We start from the raw sequence: 26,875 nt of genomic DNA, 5'->3' as shown, positions 1-26,875 counted from the left end.
CGCAGAGTCTTAGGCAGCAGTGCACGGAAGCTGGCTCCTGCACTGTGCCTCAACAGACGGCTGGAGCCAAAACCAGAAGCAGCTGCTCAGCAGGGGACAGAGCTGCGGCTGGTGTGAGGACGGAGCATGAGGAACTGAAACCAGCCTTGGGGGCCAGAACCAGGGAGGTGTGACAGTGGGGACAGAGCAGACCCTGGCAGGAAGTAGAGGTAAGAGGGGTGTGTGGTCCATTTAGCAGGCTGCTTGGCTGTGTCATGTAAGGGGATTTATTGCTAGCAGGACTCGGGCTGCAGACTTCACTCCTCCTCTCCTACCTCGCGGTGCTGCTATCTTGTGTGTCACTGTCACATCCTCCAGGCTCTGAATGCTGGCTGTTAATAGCCCACTTGTCCCCTTCTCCCCTCACTGCACGGCTGGCAGAGAGGCTGCAGCTCACCAATTAACTCTTAACAGACAGAGCTGCCTGTAGGAGAGGAACCTATAGACTCTGCTGGGATTTCACTAACCCTATCCCTCCTGTTCCTGTTGCCATTACTTTTAATTTTGTTCTAGAAACAGTGGACAGGGGCAGAATCCTGACTGGTGCAGTACAGGTGTCCCTATTCCGACATTATGCCTTTTTCTAGCATATGTGTATCTTGCTTTATGTGAGTGGGCAAATTGCCAATTTATATTGCCCCCCCAACCCCCCCCCCCCCCCACAATTTTGGGTTACCCAAATCTATGTTTGCTTGCCAAAATAAATAGGCTCAGGCTGGCCCTTGGCTCAGGGTATATGCCATATGGAAGAGAGGAGGAGGCTTCTGTATGCGCCATGCTGGGGAAGGGGAGAGGAGGCTTTATTCCATTGAAACCTAGAAAAGGTCAAGTAGGACCCCGATTTTTTCAAGTGAGGGGTCCCAGGGACCCATAATTTTGGGGGGTTTTCGCTATCACTGGTACTACCTACATCCTCTGTATTATGTGCATTGTCCGTTACTGTAATACCGACATCCTCTGTATTATGTGCATTGTCTGTTACTGTAATACCCACATCTCTGTATTATGTGCATTGACGCTCCCCTCCCCAGTCAGGTCCCTGTATCAGTAATAGAGATAAGAGTGATGTCACTGTGACGCTCCCAGACCCCCTCACCTCCCCGGTCAGGTCCCTGCTGTCAGTAATAGAGATAAGAGTGATGTCACTGTGATGCTCCCAGACCCCCTCACCTCCCCAGTCAGGTCCCTATGTCAGTAATAGAGATAAGAGTGATGTCACTATGACGCTCCCAGACCCCCTCACCTCCCCGGTCAGGTCCCTGTGTCAGTAATAGATAAGAGAGTGATGTCACTGTGATGCTCCCAGATCCCCTCACCTCCCCAGTCAGGTCCCTGTGTCAGTAATAGAGATAAGAGTGATGTCACTGTGAAGCTCCCAGACCCCCTCACCTCCCCAATCAGGTCCCTGTGTCAGTAATAGAGATAAGAATGATGTCACTGTGACGCTCCCAGACCCCCTCACCTCCCCGGTCAGGTCCCTGTGTCAGTAATAGAGATAAGAGTGACGTCACTGTGACGCTCCCAGACCCCCTCACCTCCCCAGTCAGGTCCCTGTGTCAGTAATAGAGATAAGAGTGATGTCACTGTGACGCTCCCAGACCCCCTCACCTCCCCAGTCAGGTCCCTGTGTCAGTAATAGAGATAAGAGTGATGTCACTGTGACGCTCCCAGACCCCCTCACCTCCCCAGTCGGGTCCCTGTGTCAGTAATAGTGATAAGAGTGATGGCACTGTGACTCTCCCAGACCCCCTCACCTCCCCAGTCAGGTCCCTGTGTCAGTAATAGAGATAAGAGTGACGTTACTGTGACGCTCCCAGACCCCCTCACCTCCCCAGTCAGGTCCCTGTGTCAGTAACAGAGATAACAGTGGTGTCACTGTGACGGTCCCAGACCCCCTCACCTCCCCAGTCAGGTCCCTGTGTCAGTAATAGAGATAATAGTGATGTCACTGTGACGCTCCCAGACCCCCTCACCTCCCCAGTCAGGTCCCTGTGTCAGTAATAGAGATAAGAGTGATGTCACTGTGAAGCTCCCAGACCCCCTCACCTCCCCAATCAGGTCCCTGTGTCAGTAATAGAGATAAGAATGATGTCACTGTGACGCTCCCAGACCCCCTCACCTCCCCGGTCAGGTCCCTGTGTCAGTAATAGAGATAAGAGTGACGTCACTGTGACGCTCCCAGACCCCCTCACCTCCCCAGTCAGGTCCCTGTGTCAGTAATAGAGATAAGAGTGATGTCACTGTGACGCTCCCAGACCCCCTCACCTCCCCAGTCAGGTCCCTGTGTCAGTAATAGAGATAAGAGTGATGTCACTGTGACGCTCCCAGACCCCCTCACCTCCCCAGTCGGGTCCCTGTGTCAGTAATAGTGATAAGAGTGATGGCACTGTGACTCTCCCAGACCCCCTCACCTCCCCAGTCAGGTCCCTGTGTCAGTAATAGAGATAAGAGTGACGTTACTGTGACGCTCCCAGACCCCCTCACCTCCCCAGTCAGGTCCCTGTGTCAGTAACAGAGATAACAGTGGTGTCACTGTGACGGTCCCAGACCCCCTCACCTCCCCAGTCAGGTCCCTGTGTCAGTAATAGAGATAATAGTGATGTCACTGTGACGCTCCCAGACCCCCTCACCTCCCCAGTCAGGTCCCTGTGTCAGTAATAGAGATAAGAGTGATGTCACTGTGACGCTCCCAGACCCCCTCACCTCCCCAGTCAGGTCCCCGTGTCAGCAATAGAGATAAGAGTGATGTCACTGTGACGCTCCCAGATCCCCTCACCTCCCCAGTCAGGTCCCTGTGTCAGTAATAGAGATAAGAGTGATGTCACTGTGATGCCCCCAGACCCCCTCACCTCCCCAGTCAGGTCCCTGTGTCAGTAATAGAGATAAGAGTGATGTCACTGTGACGCTCCCAGACCCCGTCACCTCCCCAGTCAGGTCCCTGTGTCAGTAATAGAGATAAGAGTGATGTCACTGTGACGCTCCCAGACCCCCTCACCTCCCCAGTCAGGACCCTGTGTCAGTAATAGAGATAAGAGTGATGTTACTGTGATGCTCCCTGACCCCCTCACCTCCCCGGTCAGGTCCCTGTGTTAGTAATAGAGATAAGAGTGACGTCACTGTGACGCTCCCAGACCCCCTCACCTCCCCGGTCAGGTACCTGTGTCAGTAATAGAGATAAGAGTGATGTCACTGTGACGCTCCCAGACCCCCTCACCTCCCCAGTCAGGACCCTGTGTCAGTAATAGAGATAAGAGTGATGTTACTGTGATGCTCCCTGACCCCCTCACCTCCCCAGTCAGGTCCCTGTGTCAGTAATAGAGATAAGAGTGATGTCACTGTGACGCTCCCAGACCCCTTCACCTCCCTGGTCAGGTCCCTGTGTCAGTAATAGAGATAAGAGTGACATCACTGTGATGCTCCCAGACCTCCTCACCTCCCCGGTCAGGTCCCTGTGTCAGTAATAGAGATAAGAGTGATGTCACTGTGATGCTCCCAGACCCCCTCACCTCCCCGGTCAGCAGGTGAATGATCTCCAGTGTCAGACTTATTATCCTCTCTGTCACGTGACTCCTGTACTTCTCCATCCTGGAATTATTGTAGACTCTGGTTGAACTCAGCTCATCTGCCTAGAAATAAGAAGAACATAATAAACATCCCAGAGTGCACATGTAACACATTCCTTTCTTCTACGATCCCCATGGCAGCCCATTATGGGATATTTCCCCTTCTCCTTAATTGTAGACAGGTTGATTTTTCTCTCCGCCTAGGACCGCCCACCTCTGGTATATAGCCCAGCTCCTCCCCTTCCAGGGCGTCTTTTTTCCTGTCTCCTAGGTTAGACAGTGTAGGTTGGTTTATTTCCAGGCTTACCTGACCAGGCTGGGGGTGAAGAAGGAGTGAAGATGGCTATTTATGGCATTCCTGATTCACTTAAAAAAAGGTTGGTCTGCCACTATCCCTGTTTTTCTACTTGGGAGGTGAGTAAGAACCTTTATGTATATATATTTCAATATATATGATGCCCCAACCGGGAGCTAAGCCAAGAGCCGCTGTACTTGCATGCCGGGCTGTGTCTGCATGTGTCTTCAGACGCGGCTCCCGCCCGCCGCTGTGTCTCCCCATACGCCGGAGCTTGTGTCCATTCGGCGCCTGCCACTGTGTACGCCTGTGTAGCGCTTTGCGCTGACTAGCAGCGGGCGAACCGGAGCAAGGAGAAATGTCACTTTGGACTTCCAGCTGGAGGGGTTGCTGCAGTGACACTGAAGTTATTAAACAACTGTATTAACTCCCTGATAGCGATGAGACCATCAGGAGAGTAGTATGGTATGTTAGTACTACTGTGCTCTTTGGTGATTGCTGAATATACCATGGAGCCTTCACCCCATGAGCCCGAGTCTGCCCATTCAAGGTAAGCCTGTGTTTTATTGGGCTATTAGAATTCATTTTTATTTCTAGTTAGATAATAATTAGTCATACACTTATTTTAGTGTGTCCTCATCTCCACCTAAGAAGAAGACTTGCAAACAAAAAAGGAGCAGCTATCAATTGTGTGATATGTGACAAGGTACTGCCAACTGCTACGAAGAATGGCAAGTGCGAAGATAGTAATAAACCTGCGCTTGCCGTGGATACGGTACAACCTGACATGATAAAACAATTGATGGATTGGATGAAAAAAATCATTCGACACCAAGGAAGAACTATCGTTATTGCAGTCCAAAAGATCTAGGTCAGAGGCAGGTTTGGGCCGCGATGTAGAAGGTTTTTCGGAAGAGGATCTACCAGGTTCCTCTAGTGAAGAGCCAGGAGAGGTCAGAGAGGAGAAGAGCTCTTATGACCTGGAATTGGTAGAATGTATGTTAAAAAGCATACATAAAGCCATTGAATATAAAGAAATGGCGGAACCGGTGGATGCCCAGGATCGACTGTTTGAAGATCGAACGAGAAAAGGCAGGTGCTTTCCGGGTCATCGGGTGATGAAGGAAATAATCCTTAAAGAATGGAATACAGTGGAGAAGAGGCTGGGTCGATTACCCAGACTGTAGAGGATGTCCCCGTTCAAAGATGATCAATTGGCATCCTGGTGTTCTGTACCAAGAGTCGATGCAGCTGTGGCTGAATTAACCTCAAAGACCACTATACCCTTAGAAGATGGTGCCTCTTTTAAGGACGCCACGGATAAGAGGGCTGACCATTCTTTAAAGAAATTGCACATGTCAGCAGCAGTATCAATGAAGGCAGGCATGGCTATTGCGCAGAGGCGTAGCTACCGTAAGGCAGCCACCGCGGCTGCTTGGGGGAGCGGGCGCCCCCGGTGCCCGGGCACTCTGGTCAGACCCCTCCTTACCCCTCCGCATGCCGCCGCCACCGCATTCAGTCCGGCACCGCAGAGAGCCTCCGGGCTCCGTCTCCTGCAGTAATGAAAAATGACACAACAAAATGGCTGCCCCCTAATAGCAGACAGACATGCCGCCGCCGGCCCCGCATTCAGTCCTGCACCGCAGATAGCCTCCGGGCTCCGTCTCCTGCAGTAATGAAAAATGACACAACAAAATGGCTGCCCCCTAATAGCAGACAGTTTTTAAGGATGCTAGAGGAGGCCGCCCCCTCATCTAACATCCCTAAAAAAACTGTCTGCTGTACGGGGGCAGCCATTTTGTCGTGTCATTTTTCATTACTGCAGGAGACCGAGCCCGGAGGCTATCTGCGGTGCCGGACTAAATGCGGGGCGGCGGCGGCATGCGGAGGGGTAAGGTAATTTTTTGGCGGGGGGGGCGCCACAATATTAGTTACGCCTCTGCTATTGTGTCATCAGCCAGAGCATTGAGGCTATGGGGCTCAGATATGCATAAGGATCTGGAAGATAGAATATCCAGACAATATCTGCTAAAAAAACCTGGAGGTTATGCAGAGAGCTATAGGATATATATGTGAGGCTTCCTTGAATGTTGTATCCTTCTCGGCTAAAACCCTGGTCGCAGGTGTAGTCGCAAGAAGATCCTTGTGGCTAAAAAGCTGGAATGCGGACGTACATTCTAAGAATCGTCTAGCATCCTTACCTTTCGAAGGAGCCTTGCTGTTCGGTCAGAAGCTTGATACGATGATACATAAAATATCAGGAGGCAAGTCTGTGCGTCTGCCACAAGACAGGAGGAACAGGTTTCCATTACCCATGTCTTACTGAACAGGGCGAAAGTATGGCAAGAGGCACGCATCTGGACGGCAGTCCTTTCGTCAACCAGTCAGAGGTTATTCTAAACAATGACTATGCCGGAGTCCCTCCAGTAGGAGCAATACTCTTGACCTTTGCGGAGGTTTGGCGGAACTCAATAAAGGACAGATGGGTGATGTCTATTGTAAGAGAGGGTTACAGACTTCAATTCCGTCAGCGTCCTGGAAGGAACAATGATATCTCGGCCTCCGCAAGGAAAAACAGAAAGAGAAGCATTAACAAGCATTCTGGAACAACTTCTTGCAATGAAAGCAATAGAAAGAGTCCCATGGTCAGTGGAAAACAGGGTTTTACTCAAACCTATTCTTGGTAACAAAAAGTACTGGGGGCTTCAGATCGATCCTAGATCTCAGGTTCAAAATGGAAACATTAATGTCCATACTGACAGGGATCAGGACCAATGTCTTCCTCTCAGCGTTGGATCTAAAAGATGCATACTACCACATACCTTTATGCCAGCAGGACAGGAAGTATCTGAGATTTTGCCTATTCCGGGAACACTTCCAGTTCACATGCCTACCTTTTGGTCTGACGTCATCACCGAGAGTCTTTTCAAAAGTATCGGTAACCCTGTGTCACACTTGAGGACGGACTTGACACTGAGGCTGAGGTCAAATGAAAACTTGGTTGTTTAATGAATTTTGCACACATAGACAGGTAAGTAACTTCAGAAGACTGGAGATTAGCAAAACATCACTGAGATGATGAGGACTGGACTGGAGCCAGCAACACAGTAACTAGAAATGTTCAATAACACAATATCACAGTGATCTGGATTCTGGAGGTTCACTTGGCAGAAACCGATGTTGAACATCGATGGCGTGTCGGAGACAACAATGGAGCACTGCAGGTAAGTATGTAGCTCGGGAAAGTACCAACAACACAGTCACTGAAAGAAAGTACACCGATGAGGATAGCTGTTCGATGTTGGGTCACCGATGGTGGCTGTAATCGATGATGACTCTCTGAAGGGTGTCTGGTAATAGAAGATGGTACCGGGTAGTAGAGCTGTAGGTGGATGGGAAGCGCAGTGGTCGATGACAACGTTGGTGAGCCGATGGCAAACCGATGGTGAACCAGATAGACACTGTGGTAACTGCAGGAGCAGAACTGACTGGAATCAGCAGGAGAGAATGCAGCAGAACTGCTAGGAGTTAGTCTGTGCTGGAGATGACAATAGCACTGGTCTGGAGGCTGAATAACACAGGAGCAGACCCTTAGATGCTACTTAGGCTGTAGACTCCATTGCACTGACAACTCCAGACCATTTTCCCAGCATACTTATAGGAATCAGGGCGGGGCTGATTGGACCTAGCTGGATGATGTCAGAATCAGGCAGACAGGTTTTGGTTTCTGAATGTCATGTGAGAGAAAGCAAGATGGCCGTGCCCATGTCAGGGAACCGGAGGAAATCCCGGCATGCTGTGAGTATGGCTGCGGCCTACGGGCATGATGGACCATCCACAGCAAGAGTACTGCACTGAAGTTTATTAGGTGTATACCTCAGAGCAAGTCTGGACAGTCACTTAGATGAAAGGTAAGTGTTCTTTAGACTCTGGATCGTGACACCCTGATAGCGAAGCTAAGGGATATAGGAATTCAAATATGGCCATACCTAGACAACTTGCTGATTGCGGGGGATACAGAAGCAGAAACAAGTAAGTCTGAAGATAGTAATAGAGTACCTAGAGAGACATGGTTGGATAATCAACATGCAGAAAAGCAAACTTCAGCCATCTCAAACAATACAGTTTCTGGGTGTCCTGATAGACACATCAAGATTCCAGGTGGCTTTATCGCCAGAAAGATGTATGAAGATAAAGGATCTTGCATTAAGCTGTTTGAAGCGTCAACACATTACATTGGAGATGGGGTTACAGCTTCTAGGGATGATGGCATCTGAAATCAACATTGTTCCTGGGCACAATGGATAATGAGGATCCTTCAGTGGGAACTTCTTCCATATATCAGATGCAAGAGACACAAGTTAACAAGAATCCGATTACATTCGAGAGTGAGAGAATCTCTGAATTGGTGGTCACAAGGAATTCGGGAGAGGTCTACTTCTCTTCATCTCCTGGTCTTAGGAGGAAAGTCTAATGTCCTCCAATATGAGAGAACTGATTGCAGTTTGGAGAGCAATACAGCACTTTCAAAAGCATTTGAGTCAGACTCATCTGAGGGTCTTTTCGAACAATGTGACAGTGGTGGCCCACTTGAATCATCAAGGGGGCACACAAAGCAGATCTCTGATGTCCGCAGTCGGAAAGATATTATACTGGGCGGAAAAGAACTTGCGGTCTCTGTCAGCAATTTACGTGCCAGGAAAAGAGAATGTTCTGGCAGATTACCTGAGTAGAAAAGACATCATGCAGGGAGAATGGGAACTAAGTCAAGAGGTATTCCAGATGGTGGTGAAACAGTTTGGAGTACCAGAGCTGGATCTCATGGCGACCAGATCCAACTGCAAGGTGAAAACATTCTGCTCCAGATTTTACCATCCAGCAGCTATGGCAGTCGATTCCCTATCGATTCCATGGAAATTCCAGCTGGGATATGTTTTTCCACCAATCCAACTCATAGGTCTAGTACTGAAGAAGGTTCAGGAAGAACAAGTAACAGTGATGGCCATACTTCCATTCTGCCCGAGAAGACTGTGGATCCCTATGATGTTGAAGTTGGCAGTTCAGGAACCCATGATTCTGCCGGTGGTACCAGATCTTTTACATCAAGGCCCGGTTTTCCATCCCAAGCCGGGAGTTTTCTGTATCAGGGCCTGCAGATTGGGAGGCAATCCTTGAAAAGCCAGGGTTTATCAGACCAGGTGGTCGAAGTTTTGATGCATGCAAGAAAACAGGTATCATCGATGGCATATTACGGGATCTAGAAGAAATTCTTAGCATGGTTGGAAGAGCCAGTGGTATTGGCAGAAGTTTCTGTTGCACAAGTCTTACAGTTTCTCTGTCAAGGATATCATTTAGGATTGACTATTTCCACTTTGAAGTGTCAGATTTCCGCATTCAGTATTTTGCTGGAGCGCAAACTGGCTAAAGATAATCTTATTGTTAGATTCTGCAGAGCAGTCAAACGACTACGACCACAAACTAAGTCGATGGTTGCTCCATGGGATCTCACTATGGTTCTGAAGGCACTTAGGACAGCACCATTTGAACCACTAGAAGAGACTGAAGTAAAATTCCTGATTCGGAAGGTTGTCTTTTTAGTGGCCATCACATCGGCCAGAAGGATAAGTGAGATCCAAGCTCTATGGGCTGAGGAGCCTTATCTGCTTTTGTAACCAGACAAGGTGTTACTAAGAACTCATCCGGATTTCTTGACCAAAGTAGTATCTAAATTTCATCTGAATCAAGAGATCATTCTACCAGCCTTCCATGCAGAACCAGGGGATGACGAGGAAAGGAACTGGCACTTGTTGGATTTAGTCAGAGCTATTTCCATCTATCTTGACAGAGTTCAGGAATTCAGAAGGACTAAACATCTGTTTGTAGTCCCGGCAGGTCCAAGAAAGGGTTTGGTTCCTTCCAAGCAAACTCTAGCTAGGTGGACCAGAGAGTTAATTGCATACATTTAGGAGCAAGAAGGTCGGACCGTACCACATTAAGGCACACTCAACTAGAGCAGTAGCAACATTATGGGCTAGGAAGGCACAAGCTTCAGTTGCTGATATCTGTAAAGTGGCCACATGGTCTTCCATCAACACGTTTACCAGACATTATGCCCTGGATGTTTCTTCCAATGTGTTTGGTGGTCAAGAGTTAAATTGTGCCTTAAATAAATAATTTTGCATTCATGTGCCCCAGCCTTTTGTTGCTTTGGTATGACCCATAGTGGGCTGCCATGGGGATCGTAGAAGAGTCGAATTACACTTCCCGATAATTCCTTTTCTTCCTAGAGATCCCATGGCAGCCCACTATGGGATATTTCCCCTTTTCCTTAAAGTAAGACCTGCACCTTGTCATCACTCAGAGTCCTGTACCGGTCACATCCCCTGCAGTTCCTCCATCCTGCCTGTGGTGTCGCTGTCTCTAATCTGGTGGTTCTAGTACACTCTGGTCTAGAATAATCAAGTTCTGAGATCATAGTGAATAATTAGAGATGGATAAAGGGCTAATTAGAGATGGCAGCTAGGAGCAGATTGACTGGTACTTTATCTCTGCCCAATGCTTAGTAAATAGACCTCCGAATTTGCATCTGTCCTCCATGGGCATGAGCAGGGCATGTGCTTTAAATAGTAGAGGATTTATAGTATAATGTTGCTTGTGATGCGTTTCATAGGCATTCAACCAGCTTCATCAGAGAGCGGAGACATTTTCTTTGTACCACATTTTTTTTTATACTGGGGGCTTTAGAGCAAGGTGTGTGCAAATTAGGGGGGAGGAGAGGAAGTCCCAATATCAGGTCACAAGTTAGGACTGTGATAAGAAGCCGCTGTCACCATTGTCTCTGCACTGTGCCCAGGATGAAGAGACGGGTGACATAAATAAAGCATCGATTTAGCCAATTCCAGGACATTTATGTTACATTTTTCTTGCTTCACAGAAAATTCAAGACTAAAATGAAATCCTGCACCCGGCCTGTGTATATGTTATATTTAACAACGGGTCGTCAGACTAATCAACTTGTATAATAATAACAGAACACCAAAAGCTGCTCCACCTGCCTTACATTATAATAACGGGACGTCAGACTTGTCCGCTTGTATAATAATAACAGGACAATAAATTCTGCACTGTCAGCATTACACCAGAAGCCCAGAGTCTGCTCCACCAGCAATATAACTGCAAGTCACCACATTATACTCCACCTGCGTAATGGTAACACGGCACCAGAGCCAGCTCCACATGTATTATAATCAGGGCTATTTTTGTGCAGGCTCCAGCAGGAACTGAGGCCCTTATTCTAGTTCACTCTTTCAGACAAAATATTTCTTAGATGGACAAAACCATGTGCACTGCAGGTGAGGCAGGTGTTACTTGTGCAGAGATAATTAGATTTGGGTGGGGTTTTACACCTGCCTCACCTGCAGTGCACATGGTTTTGTCCATCTAAGAAATATTTTGTCAGAAAGAGTGAACTAGAATAAGGGCCTCAGTTCCTGCTGGAGCCTGCACAAAAATAGCCCTGATTATAATCATAGGGCATCAGTGTCTGCTCCACATGTACTATATTATAATAACAGCAGCATATTATAGCTGGGACACTCATATGATAACTGTAGAACACAACAGTCTGCTCTATATGTATAGTTATCGGACACCAGCGTCTGCTCCACTTGTGTTATGGTAACATGGCAGCAGTCAGCTCCACTGTATCCAAACAGCAGGACACCATAGTCCCCTCCACCAGCTGCATGTTACCAGGCCACCGGGGGATAATAATAACAATCATAGTACCCCAAAGGCTGCTCCTCCTGCATAGTAATAGCAATAAACCTCATTACCTGCTGTCAGGCACAGCGTCACCTCCACCCCGCTTCCACCGAGTACCGACTCCGCCGGGACCCGGATGTAGACAGATCCTTGGAGCGCACAGGGCGGAAGTCGGGTGGAACGCACAGGGAGGAAATTAGGTCGCAAACTGTGAAATTCGCGTGGAAAAGGCGGAAGTGGTGTAGATTGGAACGCACAGATATCGGGTGGAATCGACAATAGTTTTGGTTGTTTCTAGATCAACTTCTAATCTTTGTCCAGGATGTGACGTCAGGTGAGGGCGGAAGTAGGTAGATGCCCTCACAAGTTTTTATTATTTTATCTGTAATTTACGTAGGTGACCGTGTGGCTTATTTTCTATTATTTCAGCTGCATGCACCCTCACGGGCTCGCCCTAGTTTTGCATCTTCCGAGTCTGCGTTCGCCGTCCGGCAACAGCAGGTAATAATGGCGCCTATTATACAGGGGGAGGAGCAGCATTTAGTGTCCTACTATACAGGGGGAGCAGCATTTAGTGTCCTACTAGACCGGGGAGCGGCCTGTGGTGTGCTACTATACAGGTGGAGCAGCATGCAGTGTCCTACTATACAGGGGTAGCAGCCTGTGGTGTGTCCTGCTATACTGGAGGATCAGCCTGTGGTGTCCTACTATACAGGGGGAGCAGCCTGTGGTGTCCTAATATACAGGGGGAGCAGCCTGTGGTGTCCTACTACATACCTCCCAACTGTCCCGCTAAACGCGGGAACGGGGTATGGGTAAAATCCTGAATCGGATAAGACACCGGAATGCCGGACTGGACATCAAACTCTGCTTTCCGGAGCATGTAGTATCCGGTCCGGGGGTGTCCTGTCCGGGGGTGCTCCATCTGATGAGGCTGCTCTCGCGCCTGTCACCTGGGAGAGGAGAGGGGGGAGAATACAGCCTCACCGCATGGTCCGGGGGTGTAATAAAAACTGGAACGGTCCAGACCACACGGGGAGGCTGTAATCTCCCCTTCCCCATGTCCCTGGTGTGAGCAATCACAGGCATCCCCCCGGACAAGACACCCCCCGCATGGGACACCCCTCGGACCAGACACTATAAGCTCCGGAATACAGAGTTTGATGTCTGGTCCGGCGTTCCGATGTCTTATCCGGGTCCGGTTTTTACTTAGTCCCCGCGGGAACGTCCCGATTTTTGGGGACGTTCCCGCGTCCCTCACGCGGCCGTCGGTGTCCCGGGGGGGGGGGGGGGGAGTTGGGAGTTCCCCCCAATCTGACCGAATAGACGCTGTGCGCATGCGCACAGCGTCTATTCACGGCCCAAAACGGGGGCGCGGCTTAATTAGCATTAGCTGTGCCCTCATTAGCATAGACCATGCCTCCTATTCTACAATGAAGAAAGTTGGGCGGTATGCTACTATACAGGGGGGGCATCATGTACTGTCCTACTGTACAGGAAGAGTGGCCTGTGTCATCCTGCTAAACAGGGGGAGTGGAATTTTGGTCTCCTTACTATATAGTGGGAGCGGCTTATTGTGTTCAAAGTATATAGGGGGAGCTGCCTGTGGTGTGTCCTACTACGCAGGGGGAGCGGCCAGTGGTGTGTCCTACTACGCAGGGGGAACGGCCAGTGGTGTGTCCTACTACGCAGGGGGAGTGGCCAGTGGTGTGTCCTACTACGCAGGGGGAGTGGCCAGTGGTGTGTCCTACTACGCAGGGGGAGCGGCCAGTGGTGTGTTCTACTACGCAGGGGGAGCGGCCAGTGGTGTGTCCTACTACGCAGGGGGAGCGGCCAGTGGTGTGTCCTACTACGCAGGGGGAGCGGCCAGTGGTGTGTCCTACTATGCAGGGGGAGCGGCCAGTGGTGTGTCCTACTACGCAGGGGGAGCGACCTGTGGTGTGTCCTACTATAATGGGGGAGCGGCCAGTGGTGTGTCCTACTATACAGGGGGAGCGGCCAGTTGTGTGTCCTACTATACAGGGGGAGCGACCTGTGGTGTGTCCTACTCTTCAGGGGGAGCGGCCTGTGAATGTACCTCTCTGCTCCTGGCGGGGGCCACCCGGACTGCAGCAGCTACACTGGCACAGGGATGGGATCTCCAGGTGTGTAAGCTGTGTCGCGGGGAGCTTGCAGAGGAAGCTGCGCATAATCACATATATACCATGTCCTCAGTCACTGTGTGTCTCCTACAGATGGGCCAGTAACAGGAATACCCCAGAGAGATGTCCCCATCCTCTGTATTCCCAGGATAATCACATATACACCATGTCCTCAGTCACTGTGTGTCTCCTACAGATGGGGCCAGTAACAGGAATACCCCAGAGAGATGTCCCCGTCCTCTGTATTCCCTGGATAATCACATATATACCATGTCCTCAGTCACTGCGTGTCTCCTACAGATGGTCCCAGTAACAGAGATACCCCAGAGAGATGTCCCCGTCCTCTGTATTCCCAGGATAATCACATATATACATGTCCTCAGTCACTGCGTGTCTCCTACAGATGGGCCCAGTAACATGAATACCCCAGAGAGATGTCCCCGTCCTCTGTATTCCCAGGATAATCACATATATACCATGTCCTCAGTCACTGCGTTTCTCCTACAGATGGGCCCAGTAACAGAGATACCCCAGAGAGATGTCCCCGTCCTCTGTATTCCCAGGATAATCACATACAGTATATACAATGTCCTCAGTCACTGTGTGTCTCCTACAGATGGGCCCAGTAACAGAGATACCCCAGAGAGATGTCCCCGTCCTCTGTATTCCCAGGATAATCACATATATACATGTCCTCAGTCACTGTGTGTCTCCTACAGATGGGCCCAGTAACAGGAATACCCAAGAGGGATGACCCCGTCCTCTGTATTCCCAGGATAATCACATATATACCATGTCCTCAGTCACTGTGTGTCTCCTACAGATGGGTCCAGTAACAGAGATACCCCAGAGGGATGTCCCTGTCCTCTGTATTCCCAGGATAATCACATATATACCATGTCCTCAGTCACTGCGTGTCTCCTACAGATGGGCCCAGTAACAGAGATACCCCAGAGAGATGTCCCCGTCCTCGGTATTCCCAGGATAATCACATATATACCATGTCCTCAGTCACTGTGTGTCTCCTACAGATGGGCCCAGTAACAGAGATACCCCAGAAAGATGTCCCCGTCCTCTGTATTCCCAGGATAATCACATATATACCATGTCCTCAGTCACTGTGTGTCTCCTACAGATGGGCCAGTAACAGAGATACCCCAGAGAGATGTCCCCGTCCTCTGTATTCCCAGGATAATCACATATATACAATGTACTCAGTCACTGTGTGTCTCCTATAGATGGGCCAGTAACAGAGATGTCCTTGTCCTATGTATTCCCAGGATAATCACATATATACCATGTCCTCAGTCACTGCGTGTCTCCTACAGATGGGCCCAGTAACAGAGATACCCCAGAGAGATGTCCCCGTCCACTGTATTCCCAGGATAATCACATATATACCATGTCCTCAGTCACTGTGTGTCTCCTACAGATGGGCCCAGTAACAGAGATACCCCAGAGAGATGTCCCCGTCCTCTGTATTCCCAGGATAATCACATATATACAATGTCCTCAGTCACTGCGTGTCTCCTGCAGATGGGGCCAGTAACAGGAACACCCCAGAGAGATGTCCCCATCCTCTGTATTCCCAGGATAATCACATATATACAACTAGGCGATTCATCGCGCCCTACGGGCGCTCTTCACACCGTCGTAACGTTAGGGCAGAAGATACAGAGGGAGAAGAAGAGACGGATGTGACTGATATGAAGGAAGAAGATACAGAGGGAGAAGAAGAGACTTATGTGACTGATATTAAAGAAGAGACAGATGTGACTGATGTTTCAGTAGAAGATACAGAGGGAGAAGAAGAGACGGATGTGACTGATATTAAGGTAGAAGATACAGAGGGAGAAGACACGGATGTCACTGATATTAAGGCAGAATATACAGGAGAAAGAGGCATATGTGACTGATATTAAGGAAGAAGATACAGGAGGAGAAGAAGAGACATATGTGACTGATATTAAGGCAGAAGATACAGAGGGAGAAGAAGAGACGGATGTGAGTGATATGAAAGCAGAAGATACAGAGGGAGAAGAGCCATATGTGATGGGTGATCAGCAGTGTAAGGAGAAGGAAATCCCTACAGATACCAGAATAGGTGAGTAATAAACAGTCATTCCATAAGAGTCCTATATTTTCCTCGCTCAGTCAATATTCCAGTCACTAATCCTAGACCCTCCTTTGTCAGTACAGACTTATGAGGGGAATCTATTTGCCCAGTGGGGAAGTCAGGTGTCATCAGCCCCTATTATACTCCTGCTCTCCCCCTCACATCATGTCACTGTGTGTTACCAGCCCAGAGATCTGACCAGTCTCCTCCACACACTCTCTGGTGTATCTCATACATCAGGAGCCATCAGTCCCTATTATACTCCTGCTCTCCTCCTCACATCATGTCACTGTGTGTTACCAGAGTTCTGACCAGTCTCCTTCCCACACTCTCTGGTGTATCTCATACATCAGGAGCCATCAGTCCCTATTATATTCCCGCTCTCCCCCTCACATCATGTCACTGTGTGTTACCAGCCCAGAGATCTGACCAGTCTCCCCCCCCACACTCTCTGGTGTATCTCATACATCAGGAGCCATCAGCCCCTATTATACTCCTGCTCTCCCCTCACATCATGTCACTGTGTGTTACCAGCCCAGAGATCTGACCAGTCTCCTCCCCGCACTCTCTGGTGTATCCCATACATCAGGTGCCATCAGCCCCTATTATACTCCTGCTCTCCCCCTCACATCATGTCACTGTGTGTTACCAGCCCAGAGATCTGACCAGTCTCCTCCCCACACTCTCTGGTGTATCTCATACATCAGGAGCCATCAGCCCCTATTATACTCCTGCTCTCCCCTCACATCATGTCACTGTGTGTTACCAGCCCAGAGATCTGACCAGTCTCCTCCACGCACTCTCTGGTGTATCTCATACATCAGGTGCCATCAGCCCCTATTATACTCCTGCTCTCCCCCTCACATCATGTCACTGTGTGTTACTAGCCTAGAGATCTGACCAGTCTCCTCCCCACACTCTCTGGTGTATCTCATACATCAGGAGCCATCAGCCCCTATTATACTCCTGCTCTCCCCTCACATCATGTCACTGTGTGTTACCAGCCCAGAGATCTGACCAGTCTCCTCACCACACTCTCTGGTGTATCTCATACATCAGGAGCCATCAGCCCCTATTATACTCCTGCTCTCCCCCTCACATCATGTCACTGTGTGTTACCAGCCTAGAGATCTGACCAGTCTCCTCCCCACACTCTCTGGTGTATCTCATACATCAGGAGCCATCAGCCCCTATTATACTCCTGCTCTCCCCCTCACATCATGTCACTGTGGGCCTTATTCTAGTTCACTCTTTCTGACAAAATCCTTCTTAGATGGACAAAACCATGTGCACTGCAGGTGGGCAGATGTAACTTGTGCAGAGAGAATTAGATTTGGGTTGGGTTTTACTTCAAAGTGAGATCTATATTGCAGTGTAAAAATAAAGCAGCCAGTATTTACCCTGCACAGAAACAAAATAACTCACCTAAATCTAATTCTCTCAAAGGGGGGAATGGCGTTGCCAAACTTTAGGTTGTATTATTTTGCGGCACAAATGGCGCAATTGAAAGAATGGCTAAATACACAAGAATGCCCCCCAGAACTGAAGAAATTAGTAGGCTGTGTAGCACCGGGACATACGCCACTACAGGTCCTACTGCTTAAATCCAAACCCAAATTCTATCCCCCAATTATTATTCAGGCCATGAAAATTTGGCAGTGGGCAAGTAAAATCATGGGTACAGTAACTACAGACCCAGAAACTTATCTGTTCTCACTCGAATATTTCGAGAAGATTAAAAAACATCAGGGGGTAAGAATATGGATACACTATGGTATATCAAGGTTGGGACAAGTGTATGAAAATAATAAAGTAAAATCATTTAATCAGTTGCAGGGAGAATATGAACTCCTCAATCAAATGTTCTTTAGATATTTACAGTTGAGGAGTGCTCTTTCCCACTTAGATAAACAGCAAGAGTTCTGTATAGCAGATACCCCGATAAAAATATTCATAAACAGGTTAAGTAAGGAGAAAATGGTATCGAAGTGCTATCAATTTCTGCTGGCTAGTACGCAGGGAGACGACTTGGAAGCCCTTAGGGATAAATGGGAAAAAGAAATCCCAGGACTGGACATAGAATCATGGCAAATAGCCCTTAGACTCCCCATAGTAGCCACTAACTCCATGAGAATACAACAAATACAGTTTAACATCTTACATAGAACATACATGACCCCGGAAAAAATCAATACATTTTCACCAAACTCCCCTAAAAATTGTCCAAAATGTAAAAAGACGGGATGTGGATTCTATCACTTAATTTGGGAATGCGATCATATACAGAGGTACTGGCAAGAAATAGAGGTAGTGATGGAGAAAAGTGGAATCCCGATACATAATGCTACACCACTAGACTATGTTCTAGGGGTCTGGCAAAATGATCAGATGACGCATGGACAAAGGCAATTGGCAATATATCTAAGTTCAATAGCCAAAGTCATGATCGCACGCTCCTGGATGGCAAATACCGGTCCAGAGGTTAGAGCATGGATCAATCAAGTGAACCTCACCTTTGAACATGAAAAATATGTTAGTAACACACGGAAAAGCACAAAAAGGTGTTTAGAAATATGGGATGGGTGGCAACGGACAGAATATTATTGCAATAGGAAAAATGTTTAAGGAGCAAATTATATAAATATGTTGGCAAAGAAGCATACACTTTGGTAGAGATAAGTATTATATAAAGTATGACACAAAAAAAAAAAGGGTATAAAAATCCGGTTGTGTGGGATCCACGTAAATGTTAAACACCGAAATTCATGTTAAACACCAAAAAAAAAAAAAACACAAAAGTCACAGAATTCATAGGGAAGTGAGAGGGAGGGAGTGAGGGGGGGAACTATCGAAATAAGGGTACAATAATAAGGATATGTAAGAAACTATATATAATGAAAAGCACATTATTGGCACGGATGTATCTAAAAAAAAAAAAAAAAAAAAGGTGCTAGTTAAATTGGTTATATGGGGACTCCACCTGAAACGAAATTACTATCTCTAATTGTTAAATCCACTCCCTAATATAAGCGAGATAGAATTTTGGAAATCTGTCAGTACTAATATGGTTGATAACTATAACTAAATTGGTGGATAAGTGTCAGCAATGGTTTGGACGGTGGTACAGTGGAGGGGTCTCCAACGATAAGGAAAATAAATTGAAATGGAAAAAGAGAAGAAAGGGGGAGGGGAATGTTTGTCTTCTTCCCTTTTTCTCTTTTAAATACAGGTGAAAGGGGAATGCAGGAGGGAAGCATAAGAATGTATGTGAAGAAAAATAAATATTGACAACACTGTAATAATACACCGTAAATGCATAAATGGTTTGTAATGTCTTTTAATGTTTGTGATAAGAAAAAAGAAATGGAATAAAGATTAATTAAAAAAAAAAAAAAAAAATCTAATTCTCTCTGCACAAGTTACAGCTACCCCCCTGCAATGCACATGGTTCTGTCCATCTAAGAAGGTTTTTGTCAGAAAGAGTGCACTAGAATAAGGCCCTGTGTGTCACCAGCCCAGAGATCTGACCAGTCTCCTCCCCACGCTCTCTGGTGTATCTCATACATCAGCCCCTATTATACTCCTGCTCTCCCCCTCACATCATGTCACTGTGTGATACCAGCCCAGAGATCTGACCAGTCTCCTCCCCGCACACTCTGGTGTATCTCATACATCAGGAGCCATCAGCCCCTATTATACTCCTGCTCTCCCCCTCACATCATGTCACTGTGTGATACCAGCCCAGAGATCTGACCAGTCTCCTCCCCGCACACTCTGGTGTATCTCATACATCAGGAGCCATCAGCCCCTATTATACTCCTGCTCTCCCCCTCACATCATGTCACTGTGTGTTACCAGCCCAGAGATCTGACCAGTCTCCTCCCCACACTCTCTGGTGTATCTCATACATCAGGAGCCATCAGCCCCTATTATACTCCTGCTCTCCCCCTCACATCATGTCACTGTGTGTTACCAGCCCAGAGATCTGACCAGTCTCCTCCCCGCACACTCTGGTGTATCTCATACATCAGGAGCCATCAGCCCCTATTATACTCCTGCTCTCCCCCTCACATCATGTCACTGTGTGTTACCAGCCCAGAGATCTGACCAGTCTTCTCCCCGCACTCTCTGGTGTATCTCATACACCAGGAGCCATCAGCCCCTATTATACTCCTGCTCTCCCCCTCACATCATGTCACTGTGTGTTACCAGCCCAGAGATCTGACCAGTCTCCTCCCCACACTCTCTGGTGTATCTCATACATCAGGAGCCATCAGCCCCTATTATACTCCTGCTCTCCCCCTCACATCATATCACTTAATTCCCAAACCAATAAAATATAAAAAAAACAGGAAATAATCTGCACCTGATGTGCCAGTTTCAGCCGCTAGTAACTCGTAGTGCCAAGAATATAATAACTCCGCAACAGGGCCTCCTCCCAGACCGTCCTGAGAAAATTCGGACTCCAGCCAGGAGAGGTCCGCATCAAAATAATAACTTAAATGTAAGGTACTGATACTATGGGGTGCAATAAATAAATTTCGCACAGATGGTAACAAAGTAAAATGGAGACGAATGGCGGAGGGGGAGGTCACTTACAATTAGAAGAGGCTAGTGATGCACATAGTGCATTCCCACCATTAGCTGCCTCCAACACCATACGCATCACAGCACAACAAATACAGTATAAAAAAAAAAGTAAACAAATAAATAAAACTATGTCAAGGAAGAGATCTTAAGTAAGGAAGAACTGGCAACAAGTTGGAGTATTAAGGATTCAGAGATAGTTATACTTATCCGCCAGGAGCAAATTTCAGGTTGATACAGGTCAGCTATTGTCCAGTGAAGGCCATGCCGGCCTATGACAGTCTAACCACGCAGCAGCTTCTTCTGGGGTTTGAAAGAACCTTTTCACTCCATCGGCAAATACTCTGAATTTTTAAGGAAAGAGCATAGCATATGGGATGTGAAGGTCCCAAAGGCGTCTCTTATTAGGGAGAATATGGCTCTGTCTTTCTGTACACCAATGATGAAGTCCGGAAAAACTGAGATATTAGATCCATTCCATTTCAAGGGACCATTGGTACAAGCCAGGTGAAGTACTGCGTCTCTGTCTAGGTAGTGGAGCTATGGAGGTGTGCGGTCGCATAGGGACACCGTGCGCTCGTTACACTGTAGGAGAAGTCATCTAGGCCAAAAATTCCTCAAGCCATTTCTCCAGGAACTGTTCAGGGGAGACACCATCTTCTGACATTGTTACGACGTAGACGGCCTTCCATGTCTGTAAGTTTCCTCTGAACTTCAGTCACTTGAGATTCCATAGTAGCCGTGCGATGTTCCAGTGGGGTGAGTGTGTCTTCCATTGTAGATACCCGAATTTCGACTTCCCACACCCATCCACGGACCCGCTGCAGATCCTGATGGAAGATAGAGAGGTCTAACTGTACCTGTGGAAATTTTATAAGCAAGCCTGGTCTCACTCGCCATCAGTGCATCCAGGACCTTTTGAATAGCATTGGCAGAGGGGTCTGGGGAACCTAGGCTTGCAGAGGGTGAGGGGGGAGCAGGTTCCTGAGTATCACTTCCCTGTTTGGACTGGGAAGGGGGGTTCTTGTATAATGTCTCCAGCTTGGCATATGCAGCGTTATGTTGATGGTGCTTCTCCCTGGTTGTCAGCTAGCGCGCAGTATAAGTAAATAAATGATAAATGACTAGTAAGAGACAGGTTATTACCAGCAGGGAATATGGTCTCCGTACCAATAGAAAAGAAAGCAGGCCTGGATATGGGACCGGTCAGATAGGCAATTGCAGTATAGTGAAGTGAATCAGGGTCATACGGGCAGTGCACAGAGCGGGTTTAAATGGGGTCTAGGCCCTAAGTAGATAATGTAGGGAGAGATAATGTGAAGTGAGTGGCTTATTTCCCAGCGATGTGTGGGAGAGCCGTGTCACCCCCAGGGGCTAAAGGGGGATAATGGAGGTGAGGCAGCAGAGACCGGGTATATGAGCAGTTATACCTGTGGTCAGGAAGCAGAAGCCGAGTATAAGTCTATAGTAATAGCCGGCCCTTGTCACGCTGTCAGCGATGGGGGAAAATGGCGGGAACTTCCGGGGTCTGGAGCAGCATAGCGGGGAGTGAAGAAGGAGGTCCCGGTACCTGTCACTGCAGGACGTCTTATCCCGGCTACCTCCTGCGTACGGGGATCTGGGCGAAGGGTGGCAGGACATGTGGCACAGCCCTATCTCATTGCCGCACTCCACCTCCAACCAAGGGGCGGCGACTGGCTTCTTCTGCATGGAGACACACAGCAGACACGGCAGAGGGTGCACCACCATATTACAGGTCAATATATGCGGTTTCGCCACCCAGGAAGGGGGTCAATCAGGATAGATGAAGGATTTAGGGGAGGAGCTCAGCACAGCATGTGCTACTCCATTGGCGTCAAAGCCACGCCCCCCCCCATGAATGTATTTTAAGATACAATATGTAGTAGTCTCTCAAATGTCTATTAATATAAAGTATATGTATCAGTGTAAATCCTGCGTTATCACACAGATGATGGGGGTGGTGCACAGGTTCTCAAACTCTGTCCTCAGGACCCCGCACAGTGCATGTTTTGCAGGTCTCCTCACAGAATCACAAGGGAAACAATTATCTCCATTTGTGGATCTTTTAAAATCTGTCAATGAGTAATGAGTGCACCTGCCGGCTGACCTGGAAAACGTGAACTATTAGGGGTCCTGAGGACCGAGTTTGAGAACCCCTGGGGTACTGTACCCAAACTCACGATTACTCACCTGATGTGACACCCAGAAAGGTTGTTACGTCATGTGCTCCACCCAGAAGATGACACAGAGGGTAGCATACCCTGACTCACACATTAACAAGTATAAATAAGTATATAAAGGCAATGATGTCATACCACACTCATGGGTAAACATGTAAGCCATTTCATTTGGCCCTTCGGGATAGCATTAATCTGGCTGTAATGATGGCAGCTGGTGACTGGAATGTGTGTTACTGAATCTGTTGGATTTAAGTAATTCCAGCTGCATCATCTTTTCTTCCTCTTATTAAATAGTGATATCTTTTAAGTTGTCATGTTATAATTTGCCTCAAAAGTGACAAGAATGTGTTTGTTGATTAGAATTAAGAAATACAAAAAATTGTTTTAAATGGTCTTTCCCTCCGTTCCGAATGATAACAATATTATCTATGTGGGACACCTGGTTATATCCAAATAGGCTGTTTGTCTGTTTTGTTCTAATATCCATTTGCCCATAAATTGATTAGCATAACTTGGAGCGAATCTTGTGCCCATTGCAGTACCGGTTTTTTTTGTTTTTTTTTTATAGTATCCAGTCCTAAACAAAAGAATCTTCTTGTGAATTAAAGGCATACTTTCAAGCAGAAAATGTTGAAGATACTTAGATAAATCAGATGATGCAGTTCAGTGCACATATTCTGGATTAGTAGTTTTTTCTATACAGTGTTTTATTGGCCTAATTTTGTAGCAGGGTCTCGTGTGTTCTATCAGAGGACCATATAGAGGCTGCTATTCCTACTACCTATTTGATATATCTATGTATATATCCAACCAGTAATTCAGCCCACAAGTTTCCTGTATGTACGTATGAGGGCAGTCTGGATGGATATTGTGGTTCAGCAATGTCACCAGCTGACAAATTGATGACATCATAGTGACACGGTGATGTAGGGGTGAGCAGTGCTGTCTTGCAGGGAATATAGAGTGTTAGCACCACTGGGGCAGGTACTGATGGGAATTGCTATATAGTCTCTATAGAGTGGAGTTATGTGTCTACACTGTATAAAGTCCTGGGCATAATAATAATAATAGTTATATTATCTCCAGCAGGGGGAGACACAAGCAGGGATGTCCTGGAGGAAGATTGCATCTTGTCTGCTGATACTAAACTAGAAGATGACATCACACAAGACTCTCCAGGAGACCTCCCCAGTACCCCAAATATACATCCAGTACCTCCCAGTGCTGATATATCATCTGATCCCTCTAATCGTGATGTCTGTTCTTCTAATACCTCAGCTTTTGTTACACATTGTGCAGCTCACACACTTGATACACAATGTCCCTGTTCTGAGGGTGGGGAATGTGTAATATCTAAACCACATGTTACACATCAGAGAAGTCCCACAGAAGAGAGGCCTTTTCCATGCTCTGTTTGTGGGAAATGTTTTACACAGTCATTTCTTGTTACACATCAGAGATGTCACACAGGAGAGAGGCAATTTCCATGTTCAGAGTGTGGGAAATGTTTTACAATTAGGGCAAATCTTTTTACACATTATAGAAGTCACACAGGTGAGAGGCCATTTTCATGCTCTCAATGTGGGAAATGTTTTGCACGGATATCCATTCTTCGTAAACATCAAATAAATCATATAGATGAAAGGCCATTTCCATGCTCTAAATGCGGGAAATGTTTTAAATGCAAATCAGATCTTGTTTCACATCAGAGAAGTCACACAAGTGATAAACAGTGTCCATTCTCTGAGTGTGGGAAATGTTTTACATACAAATCGCAACTTCTTAAACATCAAAGACTTCACACCGGTGAGAAACCATTTCCATGCTCTGAGTGTGGGAAATGTTTTAAATGCAAATCAGAACTTTAAATGCAAATCGGGAACTGCAACCTGAAGCGAACATTGCAGGGTTAAACATCGAACATTGGAACCATAAATCCGATGTTACCGATGAAACATCATATGATTACCCATCCCTAATCCAAGACGCTGCAGCCGGGGAGAATGAAGAAGTCACCGCCCACTGCCAGTGATTGATGGCCCAAGAAGGAGAACCCTGACGCGCCCCTCTACACCCAGTGACCGCAGTACATACGGAGGTGCCCTGCGGGAGACGGGAGGGGCGAGGTGAATACACCAGGTGACCGCCCAAGAAAGTGCTCCCCAGATAGAAGCCCCGCAAGATAGAAGAGCCGCCGCCCACCATCACCGCTGAAGCCAGAAGAAAGCCGCTGCCTCCCTGCTCACACCCATCTACACCCAGGGACCGCCTGCATTCAGCTAGTGGTTCCCTGCGGGAGACGGGAGGGGAAAGTGACCGTGGGAGGAGACTGCTGCCCATCAGACATCTGCTGTAACAAGTCAGGGAAGCGCCATCTCTCATAAGCCGGGAGGCGCAGCAGCTAATGACAGCCGCCTACCGCAAGTGTATCCAGCTAAAGAAGAACACTGTGGCCACCCATTGCTGCCACTTACTATAAGCAGAGCCCAGTTGCACCCCTCCACACCCAGGGGCTGTGTGTATTAACAACAGCACCCTGCGGGAGGTGGGGTAACTGAGTGACAGGTAGTCACTTTAGGCTGAGGAAAAGAAGGCAGGCAGATCCAAGATAGTCAAGCAGTAAGAGAAAGATAAAAGAGGGACAGTTTACCAAGCTAGGAGAAAGAGGAGGACAGAAAGAGACCAGAGACCTAGCTAGACCAGTTAAAGCTGCCAGACTGGGTGAGCTTAAAACAACCCCTTTTAACGCACTTTTACACCACAAGGAATCCCAGACATTTAAATTAGCTGCACCAAAAGATAGCTGCCTTGGCATAATAACTAAACCTTATGCTACACACAACAGGAGAGAAAAGTATTAACTTAAAGATTTTGCAAGAATTGTTCCTGGGTTTACAGCCAAACAATTATAGGAAAAGGATAGAAAGTTTCTCTTCTCTGAGGGAAAGCCAGACTATTGTATCTAACCTCAGTAACTTAAATACATTGTGTAATTAGCATCATATATCAAAGGGACAGAGATATATAGACTAGTGCTAGGGATACCTAGTGAGGACTAGCAGAGAGATTTCTAAGGCAGCCTGAGTTTATATACTTCCCTATTTACATCTTCAGTAATGTAAGGGCACCAACGAAATACTAGTATTGCATTGTCGTGTATTGCTAATTGAAATGTATCATTTTTACTCACTGGCCAGTAATTGGTCATTTTTGTAGACGCATGCAATGATTATGTATAGGAGACAGAGGGGAATGTACAAAGTTATTAACTGTATTCTGTGAGATTATATTCTGCTTGTTCTATGAGGGTACTTACTGTTATGCATATGTATATGTTCTACAAAGCCGTTTTTTGAATTCTGTCTGTTTCATGAAGTTATATGTTATTATAATTACCCTGTAAAGTTAATAATTGCCTTTCAAGAAAGTAAAAATTACCTTTTTTTATACAAACACGGTTGTACCTCTCCTCATTTGAGAACTCTAAAAGAAATAGAAGTGTTAAATTAATATTGTTTAAGCGGTAACCTGCAATTGAAAAGGTGGTTACAATGACTACCTAATGACCTACACTGCTTACTTCGGTGTATATAGCGGAGTATTAGCAATCTGGGCAGAATAATTTATTTGGGAGCCTTTTCTCTTCACATTTCTGTCTTATTACTTAGGGGAGACGGTTACCCTCTTAAAAATTCAAATAAACTGTATGGCATTTTCTGTCTAAAGTGTTATTGATAACAAAAAGAAATTCTCTGCAAATAGTAATATTTGGGACTGCGGGCTGTCACATTATAATTATTGGGTACAGTCAACCCATTTATCAATATTATTCTCTTAACCAAAAAATCTCGCCGGCTACCATACGACGAGGAAAGACCACTAATGCGCTGTCTGTCGGCAAGTGTATCTTTATTATTATAGAAATTGCATCCAGTGAGAGACATCAGTGTTATAACTCACGGAATTCTCGCACATTTCAGCTTGTTCTAAAGAACTGTCAGTACTTATGTATTATCTGGGCGCCCGATTTTTGGATTGTATGCCTTAACTTAAGTCATACAATCAGATGCTCTCAACCCGATTTTTACATTGGATCCAATGTTAAATGGTCCCTAAGACCCGATTTTACATTGGGTCCAATGTTAAATGCCCCCCAGACCCCATTTTCT

The 26,875-nt window shown here is 47.0% G+C and overlaps 1 protein-coding gene and 1 pseudogene across 4 annotated transcripts in view; one reads left to right on the top strand and one right to left on the bottom strand.

The window, feature by feature from the left end:
• Positions 1-11,942, bottom strand: part of LOC146010032 (uncharacterized) — a 38,387-nt pseudogene extending 26,445 nt beyond the window's left edge. The window contains exons 1-2 of the transcript XR_014444717.1: positions 11,733-11,942; positions 3,546-3,665 (exon numbers count right to left, since the gene is read on the bottom strand). The product of XR_014444717.1 is annotated as an uncharacterized LOC146010032 (transcript). The remainder of the gene's footprint in view (positions 1-3,545; positions 3,666-11,732) is intronic.
• A 72-nt stretch (positions 11,943-12,014) lies between these two features.
• Positions 12,015-26,355, top strand: LOC146010103 (uncharacterized). Of its 3 annotated transcripts, none has more exons than XR_014444722.1 (2): positions 12,015-12,162; positions 23,793-23,927. XR_014444722.1 is itself a non-coding variant. In XM_083151022.1 (2 exons), exons 1-2 carry the CDS (start codon positions 15,666-15,668, stop codon positions 24,572-24,574), a joined length of 1,020 nt encoding a protein of 339 aa, XP_083007148.1. In that variant the 5' UTR covers positions 13,465-15,665; the 3' UTR covers positions 24,575-26,355. The 3 variants fall into 3 exon arrangements, 2 of the variants coding, with proteins under 2 accessions (XP_083007148.1, XP_083007147.1); XM_083151022.1 differs by lacking the exon at positions 12,015-12,162 and adding an exon at positions 13,465-15,906 and having other exon boundaries at positions 23,796-26,355; XM_083151021.1 differs by lacking the exon at positions 12,015-12,162 and adding an exon at positions 13,466-15,906 and having other exon boundaries at positions 23,793-26,355.
• The last annotated feature ends 520 nt before the right edge of the window (positions 26,356-26,875 follow it).

Source organism: Crinia signifera, chromosome 6 (assembly GCF_055691185.1).
Source record: "Crinia signifera chromosome 6, ASM5569118v1, whole genome shotgun sequence".
Lineage (NCBI taxonomy): Eukaryota > Metazoa > Chordata > Amphibia > Anura > Myobatrachidae > Crinia > Crinia signifera.
Note: the sequence above shows the minus strand (reverse complement) of the source record. Positions and strands in the feature narration are given on the sequence as shown.